At 44.0% G+C, this 27,664-nt stretch overlaps 1 protein-coding gene across 4 annotated transcripts in view; it reads right to left on the bottom strand.

Moving 5' to 3' along the window:
- The window catches only part of LOC128746753 (kelch-like protein 29), a 272,806-nt gene that overhangs the window by 21,118 nt on the left and 224,024 nt on the right, over window positions 1–27,664 (bottom strand). For all 4 annotated transcript variants that reach the window (XM_053844042.1, XM_053844040.1, XM_053844039.1 and 1 more), the window contains 2 exons: window positions 22,695–22,877; window positions 17,924–18,104 (listed from right to left, as the gene is read on the bottom strand). In XM_053844042.1, coding sequence (XP_053700017.1) covers window positions 17,924–18,104; window positions 22,695–22,877 — 364 coding nt within the window. The remainder of the gene's footprint in view (window positions 1–17,923; window positions 18,105–22,694; window positions 22,878–27,664) is intronic.

The raw sequence follows: 27,664 nt of genomic DNA, 5'->3' as shown, positions 1-27,664 counted from the left end.
AACATGAGTGTTATTTAGTGATGAAAGTGTTTTCCTGGTCATGATGCTGGTTACATTGAGAGTCTTCCGTTTGAAAAGCAGCCAGAATCAGGACAGACACACAATTCTATTCTGAAAATAGTGGGAACATGTGGCTGGATGTTGGCTTCATGAGCAGGAATACATCATCCACCATGACATCATCATCATGAGAGAAATGGGACTCGTGACCAGATTTTGCTCCCGAGGCAGTCGTGGTACAAATGAGCCCCGGAAATGTATCGAAGTGAGTCACAGGCGGAAGCTGTCGTGGAGCTCTGGGCCTTCCAGGTTCCACACCTAAAAGGTTTACCAGGAGCAGCAACAAGACGCCGGAAAAGTGGATAAACATTTATGAATCAGCAAGTGCCATATAAGACGTCGTGGATTTGAAACGTGACCAGAGCGTTTGGGGACCGGAAATAATACAGACACAAATAAACCCAACTACATGAAGAGGACTTTGCGTTACACAAAGCAGATTGAGATGATAATCTAAGTGAAAATAATCTGCTGCAAATGTGGATTATGAACTGCACCATGTATGTTTAATCCCTCTGCAGCGGCTTCGCAAGTCAAAAATTCAAATCCAACTAACACAGATTTACAACCATAACGTCTTCTACAAACCCCAGATACGGAATGATGTCAAAAACAATCATAGCTGTAACAGGAACTGAAGCATCTTTCAATTATTGCTGAAAAGTGCTCCCACATTTTTGTCCTGTTGAAGTGTGTGCAGGCAAAAATCTGAAGTACCATCTCCACACGTGTGTGAATTCCTAAAGCAAAGCGATCCACAGACAAGGCAAAACGTCAATACTAAAATACCGCAATATTTCACGGCACAGTACTTCAGTCGTGTGTTGGGTGAACTACATTGATATTTGACATACAAATACTTAGATATGTTTGTGTCTTTCGACAAGTCAGCAGCAAGCACTCAGACTTGTAGTACACAATAAGCCTCTGCAAGTGTTGACGTCAATGCTAGCCAGTACAGTGGTGTCAAGGCTAACGCTGTTGGTAGGATGCAACACTAGCGACAAACACTGACAGGTACACAACAAACCTACAAGCTCAGAGCCGCACTGATGTAGCATTACAGCTAATGGCTACGTTTTATGCAAACACAGGTATCATGAAACAGTATTGCAGGATTGATGAAACCTTGTCTCATTTTCAGAGGCCACTAGATGGCGCTCTTGCTTTAGAAATGATGTGAGGTTTCGTTGAATTAGTTGTTCAAGTCCAAACATTGCCACCTGGTGGCCTCTGAAAACCAGGACACTGTGTCATGAAACTTCATCTACCAGCACTAGCAAAAATACTACATTGGTCATTGACATAACAGCTGTAACTCAGACATAAGCAGAGTGTGCATAAACCGTTCCACATGAACCTGAGGCCCAGTACACTTGTGGCCCAACAGGCAGGTCTTGAATCTGATGATGGGCGATGAAAAGAAGCCAGTGAGGGAAGTTTGGCAGGTTGGAGACCAGATGATCCGCCAAGATCTGGTTCGGTTTCAGGTCAGTTCAAGATGGGGAACTGAACAAGTTGCATCAGTTGCAGACTGTGCAGTTTAGAATCCAGGACTTGTTGCAACGTTGCCGTGTTTTTTTTTTTTTTATGTGTCACATCAGGCTTCATTTGAGAAACTCAAACAACCTTCGCATAGCAAATCTTCTTACCAGACTCAGTATTTGTGCATCAACATTCCAACCTGTTTTTTCAATATCAACTTGGTCTCCATCTTACAATACAAACAAAGCACACAATCCAATTATTCCCGAGGCGCCCGACTCGCCTCATAGTGTTCCACTAATACGGTTACCTGCAGGGTCGGCGTGGACGGCTCAGCGTGCACCCTCTACAGCGCCCGCCTATTCACTCCCACGTAGACTATTATTGGCGTAGCAGCCAGTCGCCGAGGTACTTACACATCTGCTGTCTCCAATAAAACACCAACCGCAGCATAAATAATCCCGAACTAGAGTGGACGCTCTCACAGAGGTGGAGAAAGAACGGCAGGTTTCACGTGACAAACTCATGCAGACTCTCAGCGTTTGACAAGAAGATCCATTAAGAGGCTCCGGAGTGCTCACATGGGAAATGAATGGCACAAGTAAACAAAGAATGAGGCGTTTTTAGTGGCAAGGTGATCCACACGCACGGGGAACGCACTCTGACACACCAAGAGCTGGATAAATAAATAAAAAAAAGCTTCATGAGCTGCTTGAATTTGCCTTATTTACATGAGGAAGTCTCTTTTAAGAGCTGAAAAAATGCTGCTTGACTGATTCCATAAATGAACCCACCCAGTCAACTTGTCCGTGCGCGACAGCGCCCCCTACTGGCATGCACACCACTGAGTCAGCCCTGATACGTCTAGACAAACAAGGGAAGATGGGGATCATTTTTTTCAAAGCTACTATATTTTTTAAAAGTGCAGTCCTAAGACATACTTTGTTTTTGCATTGTAAATACTGTTCTGATCTATATAAATTTGAGCTTTAAAATAGTTTAAAAAGGATATATTTAAATTATATTCCTCCAGATTCTGCACATTTAATATTTATTTTTATATTTAAAGCCACTTTTATTGAAGACACATCTTAGCAGAGTGGTACACATGTACAAGATTCAGGAAAACAGCAAGAACTACAACCTATATTGCATGTTTATTACATTACGAGACTATAATACATTTTTAAGTGTTTTTAAATGTTTTAAACTTTTTTTTTTTTGCATTTTCACCATTTTTTTTCACAAAAAGTTTGGCACCAATTGAGTTCTAAAATTAAAATGTAATAATACTCCTCATAATAATGATGATCAGATTATTATTATTATTATTATTAAGGTGGTAGTGGGATTTTTATTAGATTATTTTCTTGGTAGTATTTATGGGAGTAACATTTCAACTGTAGTAACAGCCTGAAAGAAAGAACCCAGACATGATTGTTTCTCTCTTAAGGACAGAAAAGTGAGAAACTTAAAAAAAAAAAAAAAAGTCATTTCTGTACGAGTCTCAACTTTTCGTCTCTGGTATCTGTTATTTGATCGCAGGTAAGTTACATGAACAGCTTTAGCAAAATTAATATTGCAAAGGTGAAACCGTACAACCAGTACAGTAGAAACAAAGCAGCAACATCTCTCGTCTCTGAGGCGCCGCAAGTGAACAAGTGAATGACTCCACGTACAAAACACTTGGTCCAACTTCAACATCAGCTCGAGGGCGACTCTTAAGTCGTGACACCTTTTGCCTCTCTTGTACGCCGTTTCTCATCAGCCACTGCCCCGCCACAGTCCACTCTTACAAACGCCAATCCAAATGTGAAAAACAGTTGTGCGCCGGCCCAATATGTGTTGGGCAGGTGCTGCTTTTAAGAAGGCGACAGCAAGACTTGGGAGCCTTGTCTTCTCAGCTGCAGTCATTGATTCTTGTGAGTCCGTTTTTAAAAACTCCACTAGCAAGCGCGACAAGTGCTCCCAAATGAACACTGTCTTGGGCACAACATTCGGAGACGACTCGCGAACGTGTGATGGGATGTGGTTTGAATCAAAAGCGTTTACCTTCCACGCTAATGAACCTTCCAGCAGGAATCATCTCAAAGTCACAGTGAGCCGACGCTTGTGAGTGGCCTCCAGGCTGCGGCTGATTCACCGTCACCCTGTTTTCCCCTGAGCCGAATCACAACCTCCGAGTTTATTATTCTGACAGGAAACAGAGGGATGCGTTCAGGCTGGTGCACAAACACTTTGTATGGACGTGTGGCGCATCTATACGGCTGCATGCAAATGTCTGTGATGCACAGCGCCAGATGGGAGGTCTGCGGAAATTATGGGTCAAGTGTAAAAATGCCAGTCTGAGCTCTGAGATTATAGAGATGAAATCTGCAGAATAATCTCCTCATGTGTGAGGATGTTGAGCGCGTCCTCGTGTGACTTTCGCTGACAGATCAAAATCGCTTTGATCCCACGTGCAAAATGTGGCCGACCTTCAGACGACTGACTCACTCGGTCGACATCTTCACCTCCAAGTGGAGGTCAGGGAGGACTATACAAACTTGGGGGTGGTCTAAGGACGCCGCCGCTAATCCACTCATAGCGTCACCCATCATGAACCTGAACTCTTCACCGGGGCTGACACACCTTTCCAGTGACCCCCCCACCTGCTCCGAAACATCCCCACAGAGGATAAACGTCCGCCGCTCTGCCAGTCACTCACAACCGAACAAGCCTCTTAGCTGCGAGGCGGGGGGGGAGCGGGAGAAAAATTTGCTCCGGTTGCTTTTGATTGAAACTTTATAGATCGTCACGGAAGAGCACTCAACCTGTAATGGCTCCGACAATTTATTGCGATTTTACTATGGGTGGATTCGCGGTGTCGAGACACCTTTGGAGGGACGTGTTCGCTGGAAAGTCATCCGAGATAAAAGATTTGGTCGGCGTTTGTGTGGTACCTCCGCTGGCTCCTGTGGATTTTGGCTGCTTGTGACAGATGTTTACACCCCGGCAACATCGCTCCGGGCTGTTAATCGATGTCGGGAAGACTAATCTGCCAAATCCCTTCCGACGCTCAAGTTTTCCATCTCACAGAAAACATGTCTTCAACTGGGACGGCAGCGAGGAAAAGCACAAATCTGCTCTCTCTTGCAATAAATGTGGATCCAAGTAACTGTTTCAAGATGTTTTGAATGGATTTGATACCCATTTTAAATGTCACTCAGGAGCAAAGTCCAAACTCATTTCTATTATTATTATTATTATTATATTTAACTGTATTTATTGAGAAATTCCAATTTCAAAAATGCTATTGAAGTTGTAATAAGTAAAAATGTTTTCTCTTCGATCTCTTCAAGACCAGCCATTTTAAGACAAAAAATAAAAAATAAAAATGCAACAATGTAAATTTCTTTTTATCGTCATGTTTTGTAAGTCACATACAAATATGAAAGACCGAAAATATACACCATTTTTTCTTAGCTGAAAGTACTTTTCCCCCAACTGATTTTAATTGAAAATATATATTTCCCAGTTTCAAGTGTTGCATTAAACATTGAAATGTGACTTTTATTTTTTATACGCCTACCTTGGGGTTACATTGCTGAACTGATTTATTTTGCATTTCCAACGTGCTGCTAAAGTTTCAATTTAATTTTTAATGAAAACAGAATGAGATAAGCATTTATTTCCTGTAAAAAGCCAAAAGGCAATAAAATAATAATAAAATAATGTTATCTATTCTTCTGATTTATTTGAATAAAATAGTATTGTATGTTAGTGAAGAATTGGTAGGAAGATGTTGAGGTTGGACCTGCCAGGCAGAAGGTGGAGAGGAAGGCCAAAGAGGAGATTGATGGAGGTGGTGAAGGAGGACATGAGGTTTGTAGGTTTGAGAGAAGAGGAGGCAGAGGACAGGGGGAGATGGAGGAAGATGATCCGCTCTGGCCACCCCTGGAGGAGGAGGAGGAGGAGGAGGAGGAGGAAGAAGAAGAAGAAGAAGAAGAAGAAGAAGAAGAAGGAGGAGGAAGAGGAAGAAGAAGAAGAAGAAGAGGAAGAAGAAGAAGAAAAGGAAGAGGAAGAGGAAGAAGAAGAAGAAGAAGAAGGAGGAGGAAGAGGAAGAGGAAGAAGAAGGAGGAGGAGGAAGAGGAAGAAGAAGAAGAAGAGGAAGAGGAAGAAGAAGAAGAAGAATCACAAGCATCTGAGCTTGTGATTCTTCCACAACCTGCAGGAGTTCAAGCCGATGTAAGTCACAGCTGTTGCGCGGTAAGAACCTAACTTCATTGTTATTACCCCTTTTTTCTGTTAAGTACATGTACAGCTCCAACTCCCTCTGACCTTTGATCTGCTTCCTCAATCCTAAACCTCCACGCTCTTTCAAGGGCGGCAAAGCAGCTATTTGCTCCACATCCGACAGATTGTGTAGCATGACATCTGGGGATCTGATGGAGCCTTGCTCTCCGTATGGCCTGGCCGCGTCAGACAGACTGAAGTCAAGGTCAGCCAAGCGACACACACACACACACGCACGCTATAGTGGGACGACGAGGTAAACACACACATGCATCCCATTAGTTCTGATGGATTACAGCGACAGTGTTCAGTGCAATAAGACACTAGCGTGGGCACGGGGCACGCACGCACACAACACCTCCAGATGGATGTCGACCTGCCACCTCTGTGTCACCTTCAATTCAACTAATCCTTGTGAGACAGAGAGCGACCCATTCACTGGCTTCACACATTTCCTGTAATCCTACTGAATGGACTTATTCACAGCTGCAGCGCACAACCTCTTCACTCAAGATGCAAACCACTCCATCACCAAAAACACGTCCAGATACTTGGAGAAACCGAGACGACATTCAAGTGCAGCGGCTTTTCAGTGTGTGTCGCCGAAGACGCAAATTTAATTGGATGGGAATGTCACGTAGGACGAGTGCGTCAGCGCTGGAGGTCGCGCACCAATTACGGCTCCAGTCTTCAACTGAAGACTGAGACCCCACTTCATTACCCAAGTAAGCCCCCTCTGTTGATATCACTGATGTAGGACAACGCTGTGGCGGCACAATAGAGCTCGGGAGGACAGGCTGAATTTCAACGCTCACCTAAACAGTGACTGTGAACTCTAAACCAGTGATTCTCAACCATAGGGCCGAGGCCCATTCTTGGGCCGTGAAAGCCTCCTAGAGGGCCGCAAGATGTTCTTTTTGTTTTACACCTGTGGGCCGCAAGACACTCAGTTTTAATACATTTTTTTTTTTATTTTTTATGTTTAGTTGACAGCTGCGAATTTCTGACATTTTTGGAAGAGGAAGAAACAAAGTGATGTCACCTCCACAAGAGTAAAAACTGGCCAGGAAAGCAACAGTGAAAACTGTTTTTAAAATGAATTACAAAATTTTATGGTGATACTTTCATTTAGACTTGTATTTTCTTTAGAGTTTATTTTTAATAAAATATATTGTTTTATTTTATGATATTTTGACAATGTTTTAATGCATCAGTGTTATTCATGATTTTATTCATGATGTACGATTTTCTCAACATTTTGCATCAAGTGTATTTTTTCCTTCTTAGTTTCCATAGTAAATTTGATGACTATGGCTTGCACCAGGTTCATCTGCTGGTTGGACTTTTCGATGACAAATAAATATTTGTGATGATCACATGGTTTCATATTATTTCACAAGGTTTTGGTTTGTTTACGTGTAAGCAGATTAAATATGGTTTACTTGAATGGGCCCCGGTCCCATTTGTTCAGGGAAAGGTGGGCCCCGAGATCAAAAAGGTTAAGAACACCTGCTCTAAACTTCATAACTTCCAATGGATTTTGGGGAAAAAGTGCGCCTGACGGGTGTCTTCTATTACAGGAATCAAATCTCATCGAGTAGCTTCACATCAAAATACAGAAATGTGGATTTATAACAAAATACAAAAACAAACTAAAGAAGTCAATTGGACACAAAATTTTAAGACAGATTCCAGTAATGCAGAGGGAACAAAGGCTGCTGCCTCCTCGCTCACTATTATAAGTTGCTTGTGGGCAGTGTATCACGAAACAGCATTGATGGTCTGATGAAAAGTGTCCTAATTTTCAGAGGCCACTAGATGGCGCTCTTAGTTTAGAAATGATGCAAGGTTTCAATGAATTACTTGTTCAAGCGTTTAACAGCAGACAGTGCCATCTGGTGGCCTCTGAAAATCAGGACACTGTTTCATGAAAGAGCTAAAGGAGATGCGAACACGGCTATGTACAAGTAACATCCGACTTATGACAGAGATCGGTTCCGACCAACCGGTCGTAAGTCAGACTGGACGTACAGATTGGACATTCAAAATAGCCGACGCGAGGGTTATAGGTGCGACTGTAGTGGTAGATGGCTGTGTGAGAGTGAGATGCTGGGATACTGTGCTGCCCTAACTGTTGTACACGATGCTGGGTTGCTACGTGCTGCGGTGCCAGACACTGAATTAAAAAGAAAATAAATAAAATAAAATAGGGTCGTGGTCGTAGGTACGGGTGGATGCAAGTCGAGCAGGTCGTATTTCGGAACTTGGGCACTAACAAGTGTCAGAGACCCACAGACAGGTTCCTGTAATCCAGGCCAGTTGCAACAGAAACAACAAAAGCAGAGGCTGTCTTGTGTGCTCAGCAAAGCACACCGTCGACCTCACAGCTCCAAAATTCTACCATCACCAAATCAGTCCAAGTAAGGACGAGCGGGAGGAGGAAGAAGAAGAAGAACAGGGAAAAATGAAAACAGCGGGGAGGATGAAGAGAATCACGGCGGCGTGGTGCGAGAGGAAGATGAGCAATATATGATGATATGCCCAGAATGATGGGCTCCACAGCCCTGGAGCTCCAAATCAGCCCAGCAGGTCTGCTACGGAGCGGAGAGCCACAGTGCATGTTCACAGACTAAACACCACCACCCCCCGCCAGCTTTCCTTCTGTTAGCACATCAAAACAGTCCTGCCGGCAAAAAAAAAAAAAAAACACATTTGAGCATTTTAAATGAATGTATAAATGAACAAGGTGCTTGTTTGCTATAAAAGTGATGCCTCACTAACAAATACATCAAAGTCATCTGCAATGTCAATTGAGCACAAGTGCTGTCGAAAAATATAGATCGTATTTAGAGCTCTCACTGCATCGCTATTGTCTTGCTATGATGTTTCCCGAGGTCAAGACCTTCACTCTTGAGGTTTCTTGTGGGTCCTTTGAGGATTCATCAGATTTATAGTTGGATCAATCTTTAGTTCACCTGCACAGCCATGCGACTTTTTTTTCCCTTCAGCATTCTTCAATTTTACGGTTGACTCAAACATCTCTGCTGACGCTGACTTTCAAACTAAATTTCAAATCCGGCGAGGTCCATCTACAGATAAAGTTTTCCACTGACTTATCCAGTTCCCCAGTAAAGTCGACTGTTCCTCCTCGTAGAAGCTTCAACTACATGGAGTGATTCTGTCCATGTTACAAGAGTTCCCAACAGATGAAACTTCACCTCAACATATCCTGAGATTTTCAATCTCAAAATATGGCGCTTACAAAAAAAAGACTAAACTCGAACTATCGTCATAAAAGCACGAGCTCAATGCACATTGTAGTGGGTAAGTGACCGTGACGGATCAGGATCAGCAAATCGCCGTCTCAGTTGGGAGTTTGTGTGAGGTGGTTTCATTCATATCAGTCGGAACCAGAACAGATGCCACAACTGCATCGCTCTCTCAATGTACACAGAGCGCTTTGAGCCAGGTGGCCATTTCTACACTTACGCTAGCTAGATAAATTATAGACACACATTTTTTAGGTAAAGCTGCAAAATTAATAGGTCAGATTCCATAAAACAATTGAAAAAAAAAATATATATAGTCAGCAATATCTGCATATTTCATACTGAAGTAATCGAGATTCACCTTCACCTTCTTCTACCGCTGATCTGGGGTCGGGTCGCGGAGGCAGCAGTCGGAGCAAGGAAGCCCAAACTTCCCGCCTTTAATCTAAGGTGGGATCTTGAATCTTCAATACAAATTCATGCATCGGATTTCTTTCTTTTCTCTATAGCTGCACTGTAACCATATGTGAAATGCTTTCCAGAGGTAAAATAGAGTTATGAGGAAAGATTTTAATTTTTTTTCCTGTGTTAAATAGTCTGACATTGCTCAATTGCATTGCATAGCAGTCTGAATGTAAATAAAAATAAAACTGAACAAAGGTAAAGTGTACAAAGGTAACAAACAATTGGTCCCTGCAGTGGTTGCAGCGTCCAACCTCAGCTGTATGTTCCAAAAAAGAAACAACCGGCGACAATGTTACCGCCGCCTCATCAATGGTAGCAAACTACACTGTGTAAAGGAAGGGACTGTGAGGGACACAGTGAGACAAAAAAGTGCTGAAAATCAAGGCTGACATTTGGGAGGGGGGGTGCCACAGAGGGGTAACCAGCCAGTGTGTGAATACGCCTGCAGCAGGAGGGACGAGGCGCTGGGGTACGAGTTAGAGGGTGAACCAGTGCCTTGACAGCGCAGTGGGAGCCAGTGCTGTGAAGTTGGCTAATCCTGAGGTGCTGGGGATTAGCTCTGCAGGGGGGGAAAAAACGCCCCAGCAGGGGGGACCCTCCTCCACGGGAGGTTTGTGGGAGCCCGTCGTCCCTGACCACAGTGTCGTGCAGCAGTGCTACGGCAACTGCCGGCGCTATCGGCCGACGCCGAAACTGTCGCCCTGGGCGCCATCTGACCTCGTGCGTGGAAGCAGATCCCGACTCATCCACATGCACAGCAGCTCATCACTTCATTACGGTTGTGGAAAGGCTGCAGGGGCTTAGAGAGAGATGAGTGAGGGTGTCTTCACATGAGTCCGTCGGCTCTAGTGTAACTGATTGTGCAGAGCTCGCAGGCCCACCTGGGGCCAGCTGCTTCCACGCACTCCTCTCATCATCGCTTCTGCGCTTCAAAACTCCTCTTGGCTCACTCCTCTTCTCTCGCTCTTTTCCTGCCTGATTTTGGACTCTTTCTCTGTTGGGTCTCAGCACTCCGGGGCAGGAGAGCTGCGGGAAGCTCCGTTGTTATAAGCATCATCACCCTGCTGGTTATTTTCCACCCCGTCTCAGACGGAGCTATCGGGCCAGGATCTGGTATGTCCAGGACTAGGCGGGGATTCCACAACAAAACCATGGTAGCAACAAAAAAAAAAAAAAAAAAAATCGCCACCTCTGGGTCAGAATCACATTTCACACTGATAAAAATGAAGAGAATGTTACCAGCTACCAGACTCACCAGAGAGTCATGCAGGGGCCTCCATCATACAAGTTCTTAAAGCTTTGTAATGCGTTCAAATTCCTGTGACGAAACGTATAGCTTTATTGTGTGTGACCACGCGTTCATCCATCCACTGCCGATCTAAGGGCAGGTCCCGGGGATAGTAGCTGAAATAAATAGGTCCAGACTCCCGGAAATATCTTCCAGCTCTTTTAGGCAAATACTGAGACATTCTGTGGTCAACTGTAAAATTCAATCTCTCCAGCGTGTCCTGGTTCGCCCCCATTTTCTCCTCTCAGTTGGACAGCACCTGGAATTCCTGATCCTGACTAGACACCCGAGTCACCTCACCTGGCTTCTGCACCAGGATGGCCAAACGGCTCACCATCAGAAGGTACTCTTGCCCTGTGAAGAAAATTCATAGCCCCCAGTTTGTTCTTTTGCTCACCCGAAATCACCCACAGTTTTACGGCAGCTCTGATCCATTAAAAAACAGTGATGAGATCCAGGGGATAGCAAACTATCCACAGTGGCAGGAGATAACTCAAGTTCTGTATTCCACACTCCCAGAGGACCTACCACAGGAGGCCCAAAGGAGCATGGTCCAATGTCTTCTGAAAGTCCATAACACAGAATAACAGGGCAATATTTAGACTCTGCAAATATTTAGCCTGCAAACACAACACACATTTACTTAACCTCGACAACCTACGGCAAGCTGACAAAAGGCAACACAGGAACATGGATGGCAGATACCGACTAGCGATCGATATCGGCTGATTTCAGAATGCCGAAGTTTGCATCCTGCAGTACATGCATGGAAAAATACTGTGCAGGGAAGCGCCTTCAAGTTAAACACGCCATTTAAAGCGCTAGCACTTGACGGAGCACGGAGAGTTTTCTGGGCTCATGAAAGTGAGACCGCTGGTTCCTCAAAGCAAGCTGTTAGCGGACCAGGCTGTGACACTTAGCTACACCCGCCAGTCCGAGCATGACATTCCGAACGCTAAGAAATAATCGTTAATTTCACTGTGCTAGATAAGCAGCCTTTCTCAGGTGTCGTTTATGCGGAGACGGAAACGACCGGATCCATCGCTGTTTTGGCGAAACTTTGGCTTTGACTTAGACGTAGTGCTCTCTGTCTCGGAGTCGCGCTACAAGTGGCCAGTATGTAAATATTTCACCTACATAGCAAAGTCTCAAGAGATTCACCAAACTGAAACGTCTCACATCAGAATAGTTGGTGCATTCTTTCTTCTATTTTTGCCTTCTTGAAGAGCTGTATAAAAACGTGTCTGAATTAAAATGATTCAATGGTTCATGTTATCACATCATGTACACTGAAGGTCTCAAATTCATTGCCAATCCACATGATCGGTATCGGTGATCGCGAGCAAAAACCCTGACCGGAGCATCCCTAATACAGACTCATTTGCAAAGCATGAGCCGATGTTCTCTACGAATGTAAAACGGTCTCAAGCACATGGCAGGAGTTGTTTATCTGTGCTACTGGCAGGAGTCATGGCCTCTGCTTGTCTGTTGCCTGTCAGGCCAGATGACTGACTATTCCTCTGTCAGTGTTTTTTTAATGAAAAAAAACAAAAAAAAAAAACAATCATTGTTGCAGTGAGCAAGGCTGACCAGTCCAGGTGGAGCCTATGAATATTTGAAGAAGGTCGGTGACGGATGTCTCCGCCATTGCAAACACAACACGATTTATGAAGCTAAACACATAAAAGAAAACGGCAAATCTATACTGCTCCGAATAGAGAGAGCGTTGGAATCGCTTTTGAGCATCTTCACTCGGTTAGAGTCGCAGGTTGAAAAAAGAAGTAGTGTCGTGTTGTTAACTGTCTTCATGCAATATTAACTGGCAACGCAGCTTCCAGGACACACAGACCTGTGTGCGTAGTGCGCAATAAATAAAACAAACCCATCTGTGATTGACAGATCATTAGACAGCCATGAATTATTCAATATCTGCAATCATATTGGTGTGCCAAAGGATCAACATGCTGAAGAGCACGCGGGCCCAGGGCACCTGATTGCAAGTTAAAAGCCTCCCCAATTCCACTGCACCCCGTATCCGAAAGCCTGTCAGTCATTAGTGTGGAGAGCAGAGACGGGAATAAGCCGCCTCCGTCCTGTCGACTCAGACCCCCTGTCGCCACTGAAGAAAGGCTGCATCCTACTTTCTTTGAGACGCTTCTGATGGAAGGCATAACTGTGAAAGGCGGCGGAATTTCATGGTTAGGAGCGTGAAACCCTCGGATGGAGAGGCGGCGAGGCCGAGCGGGATTCAGTCTACGCGCAGAGTCAAAGGAGGTCAGCCGATATACGCCGCCGACATGAGTTGGAAGAAGCGAAAGCGCATAAAGTAAAACGCACATTAGTACTGAAGGAAAGGAAAGGAAAGGAAAGCAGATGCGGGCGTAATTGAAAAGGCTGCTTGTGTGTAAACAATCCCGGTATCAATCGCACCATGAGTGGAGCAAATCAACTCTGGCTGCCGCGGCGCTTCACGCCGATCCCCGGCGCTCAGATACAATCCCCAGCAGCCATCTGCATATCAAACAAGGCAGCCATTCACATCCACCCACTAACCGTTTTGGAACATTATTAACTCACATCATTAGAGGGCGATTCGACTTCTTAAAGCACGAGTGACAAAAAAAAAAAAAAAAAAAAAAAAAAAAGGCCAGAGTAACAGTTTCCTTATCTCTTCCGGCCAGGATTGAGTCCTGCAGCGGCCTGGCTTCCTCGCCGTTGGACGCTCTATCTTTAGAGTTTGGCCGACAAAAGCGGCGCCGCGGTTGAGCCAAACTCGCTTCACAGCCGAGCTGGAACGTCCAAATCTGCTGGTTAGCTACAAATAACAGATCAGTCTTTAATGGGGCTCATTTATCAAAGCAGATACGGAATAAAAAAAAAGCCTCCAGAACGTGTTCACAACTTTTATTTTTCCGGTTTTGCCTCTGGGAAGATGTTCTTAATGAAGCATACAGTGCCTTCTTTATCCGTACCTCTCCACGAAACACTGTATTTCATGACGAAACGAATTATGCTCCTTACAGTGTATAGCAGAGTAAAGAAAAAAACATGTGGGAAACAGAAACAACGCCAATGATTTTCAGTTTCATGCTGCTCCAATAGATATAAAAAAGCAGAAATACAAAAGGTTTCGATCTGTGTAGGCTGTCACAAACTTGGCCAAACCGATCCAAGCGCTTCACTTCATCATGGAAATAAGACCAGGCAGAATAATGACACCGCGCCTCTTTCCTTACACCAAAACAGCTCTGACAGATTATACTGCGGCTTGAGTCTTATCAAATAAATACCTGCTGTCCGGCCACTTTCCAGGCTTGGTGTGTAATTTATAGCACCTGTCCTGACCAGCTGCTTGAATCTGCGGAAGCTGCGATCTGTCAATTTTTTTCAGTCAAAAAGACGGTCTGGATATAGTCGAGTTTTTACCCCCCCCCCCCAAAAAAAAGGCTCTAATCATGTAAACAAAAATACTTTTCATGAGAACTAAGAAGAAGAGCGAGGGACAGTGCAGTCACGAAGTCAGCAGAGCACATGATGATGACAGGGAAACACTGGCGTGATGGTGTCATGCCACTGCAGCCAACAATCTTCTCACCTGCTGTTTTTGTTGACATCAGTTTGCCTCATGTGACAGGAAATGGATGCGCAATGAACTGCAACAATGATATCATGAACCGCGACGTGACACAACTTGCCACAGGGTGCTGGTGCTCGGGTGATGACCCGACAACAGACATAGTCATGAGACAATGCATCATCACGCTCTCATCAAAATACGCCCTTAACTCCGGAAAACAAATGTAACATGGCACCAGCAACTGTCACTCAGCACCAGGGGGAGTCAGGAATGAAATGGAAGTGGATGGGTGGATGTGTACAAGGAAAATAACCTCTTTAAAGGCGCATTGTAGTTCTAGGAATAATTGTACTCAAAACACATCCGGAGTGCAGATAGTTGTCATGACAACTGACCTGAGAAACGAGCCGATTCTCTCTTCTACGGTGTCAAAGAGCAACTGTTGACGGCGAAGTCAGCCCTCAGTGCTAAATGTTGATGTATAGCTCTTTCACAGGGGTCAGAAGTTTCCCCTTTCTGGCGTTACCATAGCTGAAGTGCCACAAGGAATAAGCAGCGCAACCTCCAATCTCTGTCTTACTTTTGTGCGATGCATAGCTCACAGTGTCAGGATTGGCAGTGGAAGGCGGAACATGGAACTAAGTCAAAACTAATTCCCATTAATGCTCACATTACATACAAAAATACACCCTCCCTTAATGTTACAGTCACTATTTACATGTGTTCCATACATTGGTATTGCTGTTCACCAACATATCCACCAGGGGGAGCAGCCCAGAGTCAATTTATGACAATGCCAAACTTCAAAACCAACACAGCGACTGTGGAAGAAGTATTGATAATGTAGCTCTTGCACAAAAGAGGAAACAGAGGCAGTGTTGTAGGAGGCAGTGGTCGGTGAGGCTGTTAAATATATTGCGACAGGAGGAGGGAGAATTTCCACAATTGTTATGTCTTCTTCTTACATACATATCGGGTAGTAACAGCAACACTGCCGCCCTCGGTTCAGTGATACTGCTCCGTTTGGTTTGCATCTGGAAGCTTTGTGGAAACGTGCAGAAATACGGACGAAATGAACTCGGAGCACGGACAGAAGGCTCCGTCCGTGTTTGGATCCGTACGGAACGTTGGTCATAAATGGGCACCCCCTTTGGGGATGTCACATAGGAATCAAAATTGTTTACAAACCTTTGCAACGCAGGAGACAACAACATAGGACACAAAAGTCACTGGAAGGAATTTGGAGAACCATCTTTTGTGGGTGAAACACAATTGATAGCTACATTATGTTTAGAATTGTGTTCACTGTTTTTGACATTGCAGAAGCTGACTCTTACATAAGTTCATAAAACAATGAGTACAGACAGAAGGCTACCTGGATCCACGCATAACATTACGCATAAAATAGGCCTCAAGGAGTGAACACTCAACACGACTAAGTAAAGAAAAACAGAGTGACACCTCGCCATGTTCTTGTGTTGTTTATCATCCATTCTTGCACCGAAATGAATCCCTGACTAGAGCAATAAAACCCAAGTCATGACTGACGGAGGCGAATGCCGGAGCTAATCGGACGCACGTCACACGAAGAGCCGTTAAGTTGCGCTGACAGATTTCAAATGAGCCATTTGAGGCAAGAGGGAATCAAATATGTTTCCATTAAGGGGCAAAATTCCCACCTACCCACCACCCAAATGATACTGCAGTGCAACATTAGGAGGAAATATCAAATTAGACGGTTTCATTTGGACGGCTGTTGCGCACCAGCGAAGGCTTTGGAGATCGATTGAGCCGCGTGGTTACGAGCGGCAGCGGCCTGCTCTAATAAACTCACTAACGCTTTTCTGATTGCTTTGTTTAATCTTGGCTGGATCCCTCCACCCCCCACCCCCGGACCCAGGTGTGGGGATACCCAGATCCAGCGCCTTTCCTCGCGGAGCTTTGAGAGCAGCAGATTCCAACTACAAAGCGTAGAAATGTGACTCCTTGTTTCGCCGTCGTCTTCCCCGCCATTGTTGTCGGCGCCTGCCGGGTTCAAACAAGCGCTGCAAAAAAGACAAGTGGGCCGCGGCCTTCAGATGAAGTGGCGATGATGTGCCGAGGCTGAAGAGGCAGGAATCGGTCACAGTGTGACACTCGGCTCAGCCGGTGTCATTTCTCACAAAACAACCAAAAACGTATCCAACTTGCACCTCCTTTATCTCTCCTCTTCTCTGGACAATATTAACCCACTTATGAAGAATGCACTGGAATGCGTCTTTGTGCTTACAACCACCGGAAAAGAATCTTCTGAAAAGATTTCGGAACCACCTCAAAAAACTCCAGAAACCACTTACAGTGATTGCAGCTGCTCTTTCCACAGTGTTTGACAGTGAAACAGGTTAATGGTTTATGAATTAATTACAAAAAGGCAGGCGAAGTCAAGGATATTTTTCTGATGATCGATGTCAAGTCTCTCTCAGCGCACGAGTCTCACTTAAGCTCGGAATATTCACTTGACTTTTTAGACTTTGTCTATATTTTTGTGAAACCACTATTTCCTTTGAAAACTACCATTTGAAAAGGTCTGTGGAAACACAGTTTTATGTTCTCGACCTCTCAGGGAACATCAGAGACATTCCCAAGTGGCTCTGGTCTTCTGCCAGCATTGAAAATCTTAAAACTAGCCGCACCATGTTGACTCTACATCCGGTCTCTCACAGATGTCTCTGCTCTCAAAAGAGGAAGACGGGTTGCCTTATAGTCTTTCTGCCGTCCACATGTATGTGGTGTTTAGACGGGGCCACGGAGGCCAAGACGAAAGAACTGGATCTGCATTTCAGTTTTCTGAAACTGATGTTTTAAGGGATATGATTTGAGTTTTTACTTTGAGTGAAAGATATTATAAACAATTATTTCTTATTTGCAATTGATCGAATTGACGCAATGAACTACTTGCCCCATAAAGTGCGGAGAACTTTGTGTTTCTCTCCTGAAGTTTCTCAAACTTTTCCGTCCATCAGCACAATCTGACTTGGTCAAAACCTTGTGAAATGGCAAGAAACTATTATATTTATAGATATTTGTCATGGAAAAGTCCAACCAGCAGCTGAACCCGCTGTGTTCATCAAATTTACTAAAGAAAATGGTGCAAACTGTTGAGAAAATTGAAAAAAAAAAAAAAAAACGGAATACAATTCTGAATAAAATAAATATAATAAAACCATGTCTTAATATCATAAAATAAAAACCATATATTCTATTTAAACTCCAAAGAAAATGTAAGTAAAGTGTAAATGAAAGTATCGCCATCATCAGTTCTAAATAATATTAAAAACAAGTGCTTTCATGAATGATTTTTTATTCTTGGGAGCGCCATCACTTTCTTTATCATTTTTTCTTTTCAGGAACTTCTCCATAGTTGGTAACTATCACACATTTGCAGCTGTCAAGTCAATTCAGTGACACACTACTGCCACCATACATGGCTAATGTATTAAAACTGACTACTATGGCAAGCCTTACCTCTCTACGTGATCCAGGTTCCCTGACACGCCCAGTCCTCCGATGGTGTACAGTTTGCCGTCGTACACCAGACTGTTGTGCCTGCAGCGAGCCACCGTCATCCGAGACACGAGATTCCAGTTGTCCAGCAGCGACATGTAGCACCAAACATCTGCCAGCATCACTCCAGACTCTGTGCCGCCTGTAAAACCCATTAGCAATACAACGTTAATGGAGACAGTGCTTGGTGTGTGTCGGGAAGTTGCACAAAGAAAAAGCCATTTCTCAAGTTTCAATATTTGACTTCAAGGGTAGAGCAGACAAAATGAGGTGGGCGACTTGCTGTGGCAACCACCGATGCCGAAAGATGAAGAAAAAGAGGATTTGGCACTAAACACGGCAGAACTTTTATTCAGGTTTCACTTTGCGAGCAGCTCTTATAATGACTCAGAAATTAACAGCGGGTCAATGAAAAAGTTGAGTTTTTTTTCAGCAGTTATTCATCGTTTTAAAGTCACCGACTCCTGAAACGTATTTAACTCTAAGCAAAGAAGAGAATGCAAGTTAGCTGTGCTCTTACGACATACCCTTGTTGCCACCGTGCTTTGAGCTGTATTCGTATTTTGTGGGTGTAAACAGCTCATGGATATTTGAATTACTTTATTATTCTCTTCCTTGTGTGGAAGCCTCACAGGAACAGACCACTTTTGACTACACCTAGGAAAAACACGGGGAGGATAAGGTGGCCTGCACTTTTAACTGTCCAAATACGGAAAACATTCGGTCACACATATCTTTACTACAGACAAATTTCAGACAAGAAGAGACAACATCCGGTCACATCTGGAGGTCCAATACACGATGGACTGGGATCCAGTATGGTAAGAAGTAAGAAAGGACTCATTTGAATGTGAAGAATATTGAACTACTGGTCTAAGACACGCAGTTTCTGGGGTGAAGGAGGCTATTGGTCCGATGGTGAGGTCATGTTTGGACCTGCCAGGAATATCGAGTGGAAAGTCTTGCTGCTATTATCTCTTTATCCAGCGATTCCAACAGCTCGCACTTGGTCGTTTCACCAGTCTTTCACAGTTAAACGTGCCCCCGCAGACTGAATTAAAGTAATCTGAATTGGCAGAGAGGAAAAGTGGCCAGTAAAAGAAAAGGAGACTTGTGATCTTTTCCCAGTCATAACCCAAAGTTCACACGCAGCGATGGACTTGATGTTTTTCTTGCCTTAAGAACCAGCAAATCCTTTTCTAAAAATGTATTTTGACAACTATATTTTTTCATTTCCACAGCAAGAGGAGAGTCCTTGTGTGACTATGATCCACCCAGCTTAAAGAGAGTACAGAGCCAGTCAGCAAGGAAGGAGTCCCTGAATGTAAAGCCATCCAGTCAGGTGTCATGGGAACCTCCAGGGGCACCTACGTGCTCGGGTTTAATTTCATTTAATTGTGATCAAAATAGCCTGGATGAAACAGGAACCAGGTGTATAAGGCTTTGGCCCAAGGGGTTGAGAAAGCCAAACATGAGGGTAGTCAGTACAGCCGCGAAAATGGCCTTTTTGGTTTTAGTTATCTCAACAGACGGAAAAACACCAGCAAGGTGCCCCATTTTTTGTTTTCTTTCTAGGCTCAACCAGGCTGGGATTTCGGCTACTATAGGCTATAGAGCTGTATGTCGTGAATACAAATCTAAATAAAATAAATATAATAAAAACATCTAAATATCATAAAATATTTTCTTTTTTTCATATAAACGCTAAAGAAGATAAGTGGCTTTCTGATACTTCTCCTCACTTCAGTGGCTTCCAGCAGTGTTTCAGGAGCATTGTCAATGACACACGGGGCGCTTGTTTTATCCACCACAGCAGACGATAGAGCTCATACTACTGTTCTTATAGACGGTTGTTTTTACTGTGTATACCTCGAAACATCTCCGACAAGCTGATATCACATGCCATCCAACACTAAATGGTATCAGACTCAATCGTTTCTATCTCCCAGTAAACTCGAGTCTCAGGCAGAGCCAGGTCCTGGGCACAGGTTTCTCAAGTGGAACTCCCAACATTCATTCACCTACTGCAGCAGGAGGCAGAGAATGAGGGACATTTAAGTCCTGCGAAAGTCAAGAATAGAGTATAATGAAGCTAGCTGAACATGTAAGAGGCATAAGATCATTTGCGGTCACCAAACTACTAACCCTCGCAACAATTAATGCAGTAGTAAAGCATTTTAAACGCATTTGGGAAGTAGCACCAGCGGCGGCCGTTGACCTTCCTGATACCCTTGCAGTCCAAGCTGGTTAATAGCCGACTGGAGAACCACTGATTTCCCTCAGGGTTTTATTCCCAGCTTCCCCCGGACACCTGCGCGGAGGTTCCCACACAACACATTTACATTTATATGAAAAGAGTGAACGGGAAAGGTACATGCAGAATAAATCCCGCAGCATTTCCCCGGAACAATGTCAGGGTGTGAGGAGCGTGCAGGCTTCGATCACAAATGGACCGTGGACAGATAAATGTGGTCGACCTCTGAGGGAGCAGCTTCAGATGTCCCTTAGAGGAAGTCGTGCACGGCCGGTGGTGAAAAGTATGATTCAGCACCCAAAAAAAATAAAAAGCCAGAAAGAAGGGGAAAAGATTTTTCTATCCAAAACAGGAGATTTTTGAAAAATTGCTTTAAAGATGTCAACAGAGAAGTCAAAGCTTTTAAGGCAACAGATGCTTTGAGGGCGGTCAGCCTTTCAAATCTGGCTCAAAGAATTCATGAGAAACAAGGACGACCTGGTGAGCCTCTGTTTGCTGGGTGAGGACGCTTGCGGGGAGAATACATCCTCCGTCAAGAGATCATTACAGTGTGTGGCATCCAAAACAAGGTTGAGAATTCTCTGGCTCTTAAATGTTTCGACCACATCTGCAATTAAAAAAAAAACTGAAGCTTACTTTAAGGCCCAGTGTGTGTGAGAAAACCCTGAGCATAATCTTGTTAAACTGTTGTGGTTCCAAATAACCAAACTTCAGGGTCCCTCACTGCTTCAAAGCAGATGCTGCTGCGAAAACTGTGCCATCTGAAAGCATGCTGGTGCACATCCAAGACATCTCAAAGCTTAAAAACTCTGAGCTGGAAGATTTAAATCACCTGCCACAGTGACATTACTGTACATTTGAACCTGTAAAATCGGCAACATTTTTCTTGAAATGCTAAACAATTTGAAGTCACACATGCTGGTGCTCAGCATGTGATGTTGTCAGCATTAATTCGGTGTGTCCGTCTGCATTTCCTTGCCACTGTTCCTAGTGTTCGGGTGACTTGATCAAGAAAGAGAGCCTGCTAGAGAAATGGCGTTCAGATGGAGGACGATGGCGCGCAATATTTGAGGAGATGTGTGGAGTCTCTGAATGGTGTACCTTTAATATCTTGATGCCAGGGGACGTGGCACCCCAGGGGACCCAACTTTGAGTTTACGCAATATTTGACATCAGGAGTTGCCACTGCAATTCGAGCTCCTCAACATTCAGCTTGACCATCCTCCCTAGTTTCTCCAGTCATCTTCACATCCTGCTTTACCACCTTCATGAACCTCACTGTCAGTCTCAGGACCACATGTTCAAGGTCTACTGGACTCTCCAACAGCTTCCATGTTTTTGAAAAACCTCTTACTTACTAGCTTACTTACACCAGAGATGAGGGGGGAAACTCGAAAACAAACTACCATTTTTCCCCTGAAAAACTTTCCGTGTTGTTCTGTAGTTTGTTTGGATTTCCAAAGGCCAATGGACGAATGCGATCTGTATTCCACTTGGTCTTGATTCAGGCTTTGGTTCGGAGACGGTGACTGCCTCCATCCCCAACATCCATAGCCCACCATGACCCCTGTCTCTCCTCTCCATGTGTCCAAACCATGTGAGTGTGGCCACCCTAACTCTGTCGCAACATGACCTGTCCCTCTGACACACTTGTTTCTCATCTTGTCCTTCCTAGTCATCACCTATTAAAGCTTCTAGTCACCTTCCATTTAGGGTTCTCTTTCACTCTACAGCTGCCACTCTCCGCACACCCATTCCACCCCTCCTGCACTCTCATCTTTGCCTCCCACGATCTGGTGACTCTACCCATGACCTGTCCCTCTGACACACTTGTTTCTCATCTTGTCCTTCCTAGTCATCACCTATTAAAGCTTCTAGTCACCTTCCATTTAGGGTTCTCTTTCACTCTACAGCTGCCACTCTCCGCACACCCATTCCACCCCTCCTGCACTCTCATCTTTGCCTCCCATGATCTGGTGACTCCACCCATATAAGTCAAGTTTCTACTCTTTGAATAAACGCAACGAAAACATTCATACAGTTAGAATAGCACGAGAATAAGCTCTAAATCCCTCCACTAAAACACAGGATTCTTTTAATTCCGTAGAAGTACCAATAAAATAAACCCTTCACTTCATCCATTGCTTAGTTTTCCATGAAGGAATTTAAAAAACATATTTCTGGAACCGTCACACTGTGATGCTAATTGCAGGGAGAATTCATCAAACGTGACATTCGGGCACTCCATTACAATTACATCTGCTTAAAAGTGTGTACTCAAGCAAGGACTGAAAGCATTTGATCATTTGCAAGGAAAAAAAAAACAATAGAAATAAAAGATAATGTAAAAAAAGTGTGATGTTTTATGATGATATTTTGGGGTTCATGGTTTAAATATTATAGATTTTAATTCTCTTATGTATATACTAACTACTACTACTACATATCCTGAAGGTTGACTCGGGAGACTCGGCTCACCTGACAGGTAGATGTTGTCCCCCGCTGAGATGACACTGAAGAACTCGCGGTCGTAGAAGGGCAGGCTGGCCAGAGGATACCACTTACTGTTCTGGGGGTTAAAGCAGGTGACTGCTGTCAGGGAACGCTGGTTCATTCCAATAGACTGACGTCCCCCCACCAACACGATCACCTCCGCTACCCCTGGAGGACAAAGGAAGAGGGCGAGGATAAGAGGAAGTGAGCTAAAGCGATAAAGAGAACAGATCAGCAGAGGGGACTCACACCGCAAACAAGATGCTGCGACAACTGTACCCTCTTGATTTAATAAGCTAACTTTGACAGTGTTAAACATGTTTATTTATCACTCATTTTGGGATGAATTCACGCATTAAATTCAATAGTTTTACTGCTATGTTTGATACTCTTTTCCAGACTTGAGTAGAAGGAGGAGATTTCTAGTCTTGACTTCCATTAGTGCATTTAAGCGTCCGTGTGTTTGTTCACTCTCTTATGATATCATTCGAATAATGAGAAATAAAGTTCTTTATAAAGAAAATTTTCATGACTGGTCAAAGATTGGTGGAAGAAAAAAAAACGAGACATTTCCAGAAAAAAAAAAAAGGATAATCAAAACGTGTGACTTATGTTTGATCAAACAAGAGAAGAGATTTAGAATATCTAGTATTGCCTAACATTGCCTAAAAAAAAGACACACTGTTTCAAGGACTAGTTATTCCAAATACTTGAAATGCGACTTCGGACACACAGTCGAAAACAGCGCATTTTAAGTCTCAATGCTGGACCCGGTTTTCAAGAGTCATCTTTCTATCTTTCTACGGCACAAACAGCACCACTGCACCCGCGGCTAAGAGAGAGGTGGAGCTTATGTGGGAACAAGATCTGTTTTCCCTCTTAAATTTAGAGGGTGCGGCTAATATTCCAGTGCACTCCATAGTCTGGAGTTTATAGCATTTGAACTCAATATTTAGTCACGCAGAACAACACTAGCCCCATCGAAGTTTGTGGCACTACATTTCAATACTGACATTCAACAACGCACCATGATTCTAGAGAGGCAGAGAAAACTGAAAGGATGCAAACTTTGAGAAGAGTGACAATGGGACTTTTGTTTCTAATTTGGATTCTGACTTGTCTCGTCTTCAAAACATTTGAAGAAAACACAGAGGAAGATAAGGGGAACCTTAAACATGTAACTTAATATGCTGACTCGCCAACACACACACACACACACACCAGCAGTGTTTCATTACGATTCTGCTGTGGTGGAATTTTCAGACCTTGGACGCCAGCGAGTCGATAAAGTCCCAGAATGCAAACACGTAATGTAAAACAGAAAAGTTTCCACTGGGAAAGTGCTGAGCTAAATGAGAAAGCAAAGCTCGATTACCGGCGTGCCGTGTGTTTGGTTGTGGTCCGACTCCGGCTCCCAGCAGAAGTTCTAACCCAACACATTAACCTGCGCTCACGTGTGAAGCCCCCTAGTCGTGTGCGAAATCGCAAAATCAATGGCAAGGAATCAATTTGTGCAGCGTCTTGTCTCACAGATGTTCACCGCCTTCCTATTGTGGTACTCCAAAAAAAAACACATTGAGCTCTTTTCATTACTCAGTGTGCCTCACACGCAGACGCACGTATGTAAACAGAATTGGGGAATAAAGACTTGAATGATCCAAAGACACGGTTTGGCAGGACGCCACGTGAGGCGCGGGGCGTCAGGCGGCAGTCAACAGTACCAGCAGACAGCGGGGATGAGTTGTGTGTTTGGAAGCAGCAGGCAGACGGGCAGAGGGAGGCAATCCAGGAAGGAAGAGGAGGGCGATGACGGACGATAAGAACAGTGTGAGGCCAAGATGGAAGGAAGAAAAAAAAAAAAAAAATCACAGAATCGGAATGAGTGAAAGAAAGGCAGGGATGGGATAGAAGGCTAATCTTCATGCACTCGGAATCAAGGCTAACCACTGTTTCATCTCTTTGGATCAATATCTTTCCACACAGACGTTCTCCTGACAGGCACATCCATAGGTGGCTGCCTTCTTTTTTTTTGTCTCTTAAGCTCCTCTTTTTCTTTCACAGTGGGCAAAACAGACAGATTTTCCCAAGAATAAGATTGTGGACGAGAAATAAAACAGAATGGTAACAATAGGAGCAGAAATATTTTACTTTAATATGCCAATAAAGCATGGAAAACTAGTAGATATTTACTATTTGTATAATATTCAATTTAATTCCATAATAATAATAAATAATAATAATACATTTATTATGACAAAATTAGTACTAAATCATACAAAAGTACAAAATAATAAAATAAATAAAATTTAAGGATAGGAAAATGTTAAACTAGCGACAGAATGAAACTGATAGTGTACAGTTTATGAGCATGCATAATTCCATTTAGTCTAAGAGCAAATCAGGCCAAAGAAATCCAGGTTCCACATCTGGCTCGTTTCACACTCATGAAACATTCCTGTTTCCCTCTCTCGGATAATTTTAGGATTGTGTTCCTGGGCAGAAATATTGGTGCCGCTCGAGGATAGATTGCAATTGTAGAGATTAAGGTCGGCACACACCTTCCCAAAGATAAAAAATATAACACCATGCTCAAGGGGCCGAAGTCACTGCCCTTTCCGACAGCCTGTGAAAGATGCGCGACCCCCTGAGATGAACCCCAGACTGCACTGCCGACCTCCAGCAGACCTTGAATGTTCCTCTAATAAATGTTAGTGTGCCTTTATGGGGCAGCCACAGACCTACTTGGAAATGTATAAAGAATAAAGTGAAGCAGAGTCTTTGCCCCTTCAACCTGCAACTGCAGCTCCACACTTTCATTTTATTGACTTTTCCCTTCCCTGGCTCTTCTCTTGTGACTCGGCCTGCGGTTTGCTCCCACATAAAGTTCCATTGTATTGTACTCATTCTTTAACTGCCACGATTCCTCATCTGTGTGTGAGCCACTAAGTATAGAGTCGCTGCCGCTACTCATCAACATTGCTGAAAGACAAGAAAAGAAAGGAAAGAAACATCACTTTATAGAGGAGATCTTCAGTATTGTTCACCCAGATTTGGCTCTCAGGCGAACGTGCCTTCATATGACACTTGGCTCATGATGCTCTTTCTCTTTTCTCATTTTCACACATTTTGGGAGCGAGCGGCGACATTTTCCGCTTAATCCTACGAGCAATTTGAAGCCAGCCATTTTAGCACACACATCTGCAAACATCACTGAAGTCAGTCGACTTGACAAAAGTGAGTCTTAACAAAAGGACAGCAATACTCTACTTACACTAAAATGGACACAGAAGAAAACCCATGACTAGCTTGAAAACTGGCATTGTGTGCTCACGTAAGCTAAACCGTAACATTTACGAGACCGTGTTTTACCGTCTAATTTGTCCTCGGAATGGTAGCAATAAGGAAGAAATTATTACCTTGGATTATTCCTCCACTGACTCCCCCACTGCGACTAATTTGCGGAAGCTAAGCGATACCACGTGCAGCTTCCATGAGATAAACAGCGCATCTCCACGCTTGCTGCTCTTTATCACCTAGTGCCAAAGCACACGGCCGCTCGGCGCTTTCTGCTTGGTCGGACACGTCAGAGAAAGTCCACATCTGGGCGCCGAGACTGCAGCACGGCGCTGACCCTTGAAGCCCCAAACACATTCACAAGCTAACCTGTCAGAACGCAACAAAAACACAAGAGCCGCGGTGCAGACGGGAAGTCGGCACTTTGCTTCAGAGGACTGTGCGGGTTTGATTTTGTGTGCGTGTGTGCACGTATGTCGGTTTTCTCAGAGACAGAGGGCTCACAGGGACGGCTGTCAGTCAGTCAAAGCTTTGAGTTGGGTATATGAAGGGATGTGGGGTTGGAGGAAGACGGCGATCGGTTGGGGATGAAGGGATAACCAAGAGTTTGACAACTGCAGTTTTTCTTTTTCCTGCTTTCCTTGTGGAGTTTTTACTCGAGGCGCCCTTAGGAAGCATTTCATCCTTATTGCTACTGACCTTTTGTTATATTTTTAACCAGACTGTTTTCAGGAGGAGTCGACAGCGCAAGAGCTTCACAGCAAAACTTTCTTTAAAAGAAGAATGTGTTAAAAAACAAGAAGTGTCTCTGAAGAACTAGTTTGAAATCTGTATTTGGAAATTAAGCATGTGCTTCAAAACTCAAGTCATTATTGTCACCCTTGGGGTTTTCCTGTACATTTACTGGTAACGTGATCCAACACCAAACACTGCTAGTCAGATTGTCTTTACAACAAATTGAATGTAGGAGCTGCAAATAGGTAATTCTGGTAGAAGCACTTGACTCTGAGCCAATTTGGAAAGTATTTATAACATGAAAAACAAAGTTTTAGCTGCCCATTTTCATGACTTGCAAGGCTTCCCAGGGTGGAGCCTATCCTATACAAGTAGCATCCGACTTATGACCTGCTCAACTTACGTCAACCTGTACCTACGACAACAGTCAGCAGATGCTTATTTTTTTTATTCAATGTCTGGCACCGCAGCACGCAGCAGCCCGGCAACACGTACTAAAGTTACGGCAGCACAGTATCACAGCATGTCACTCTCACACAGCCATCTACCACTGCAGTTGCACCTACAACCTTCGCGTCTGCCATTTTGAATGGCATTCCACTTACGTCCAATCTGACTTACGACCGATTTGTCGGAACCCATCCCGGTCGTAAGTCATCCAGATGTTACTTGTATAATGCCAGGGGGAGTCAAGGGGCGGAATAGGTCACCAGTCAATCCCACAGAACAAATACACCCCATGTTACAAAGTCATAACCTTGGGGCCAAAACCGGCCCATTGAGTCAGTTTATGTGGCCTGCAAGTGCATTAATTACATGTAATTGTCTCCAAATTCAGCTCAATAATAATTTATAGAGCGGAAACAACAACAACAAGATCACCTCCAGGGTATGCTAATGTCGTGACTCATGACAGTGCTCTGTTA

This window comes from Synchiropus splendidus, chromosome 15 (genome assembly GCF_027744825.2).
Source record: "Synchiropus splendidus isolate RoL2022-P1 chromosome 15, RoL_Sspl_1.0, whole genome shotgun sequence".
Classification (NCBI taxonomy): Eukaryota; Metazoa; Chordata; class Actinopteri; order Syngnathiformes; family Callionymidae; genus Synchiropus; species Synchiropus splendidus.
The sequence above is the reverse complement of the archived record's forward strand: the minus strand, read 5'-3'. Positions and strand labels throughout refer to the sequence as shown.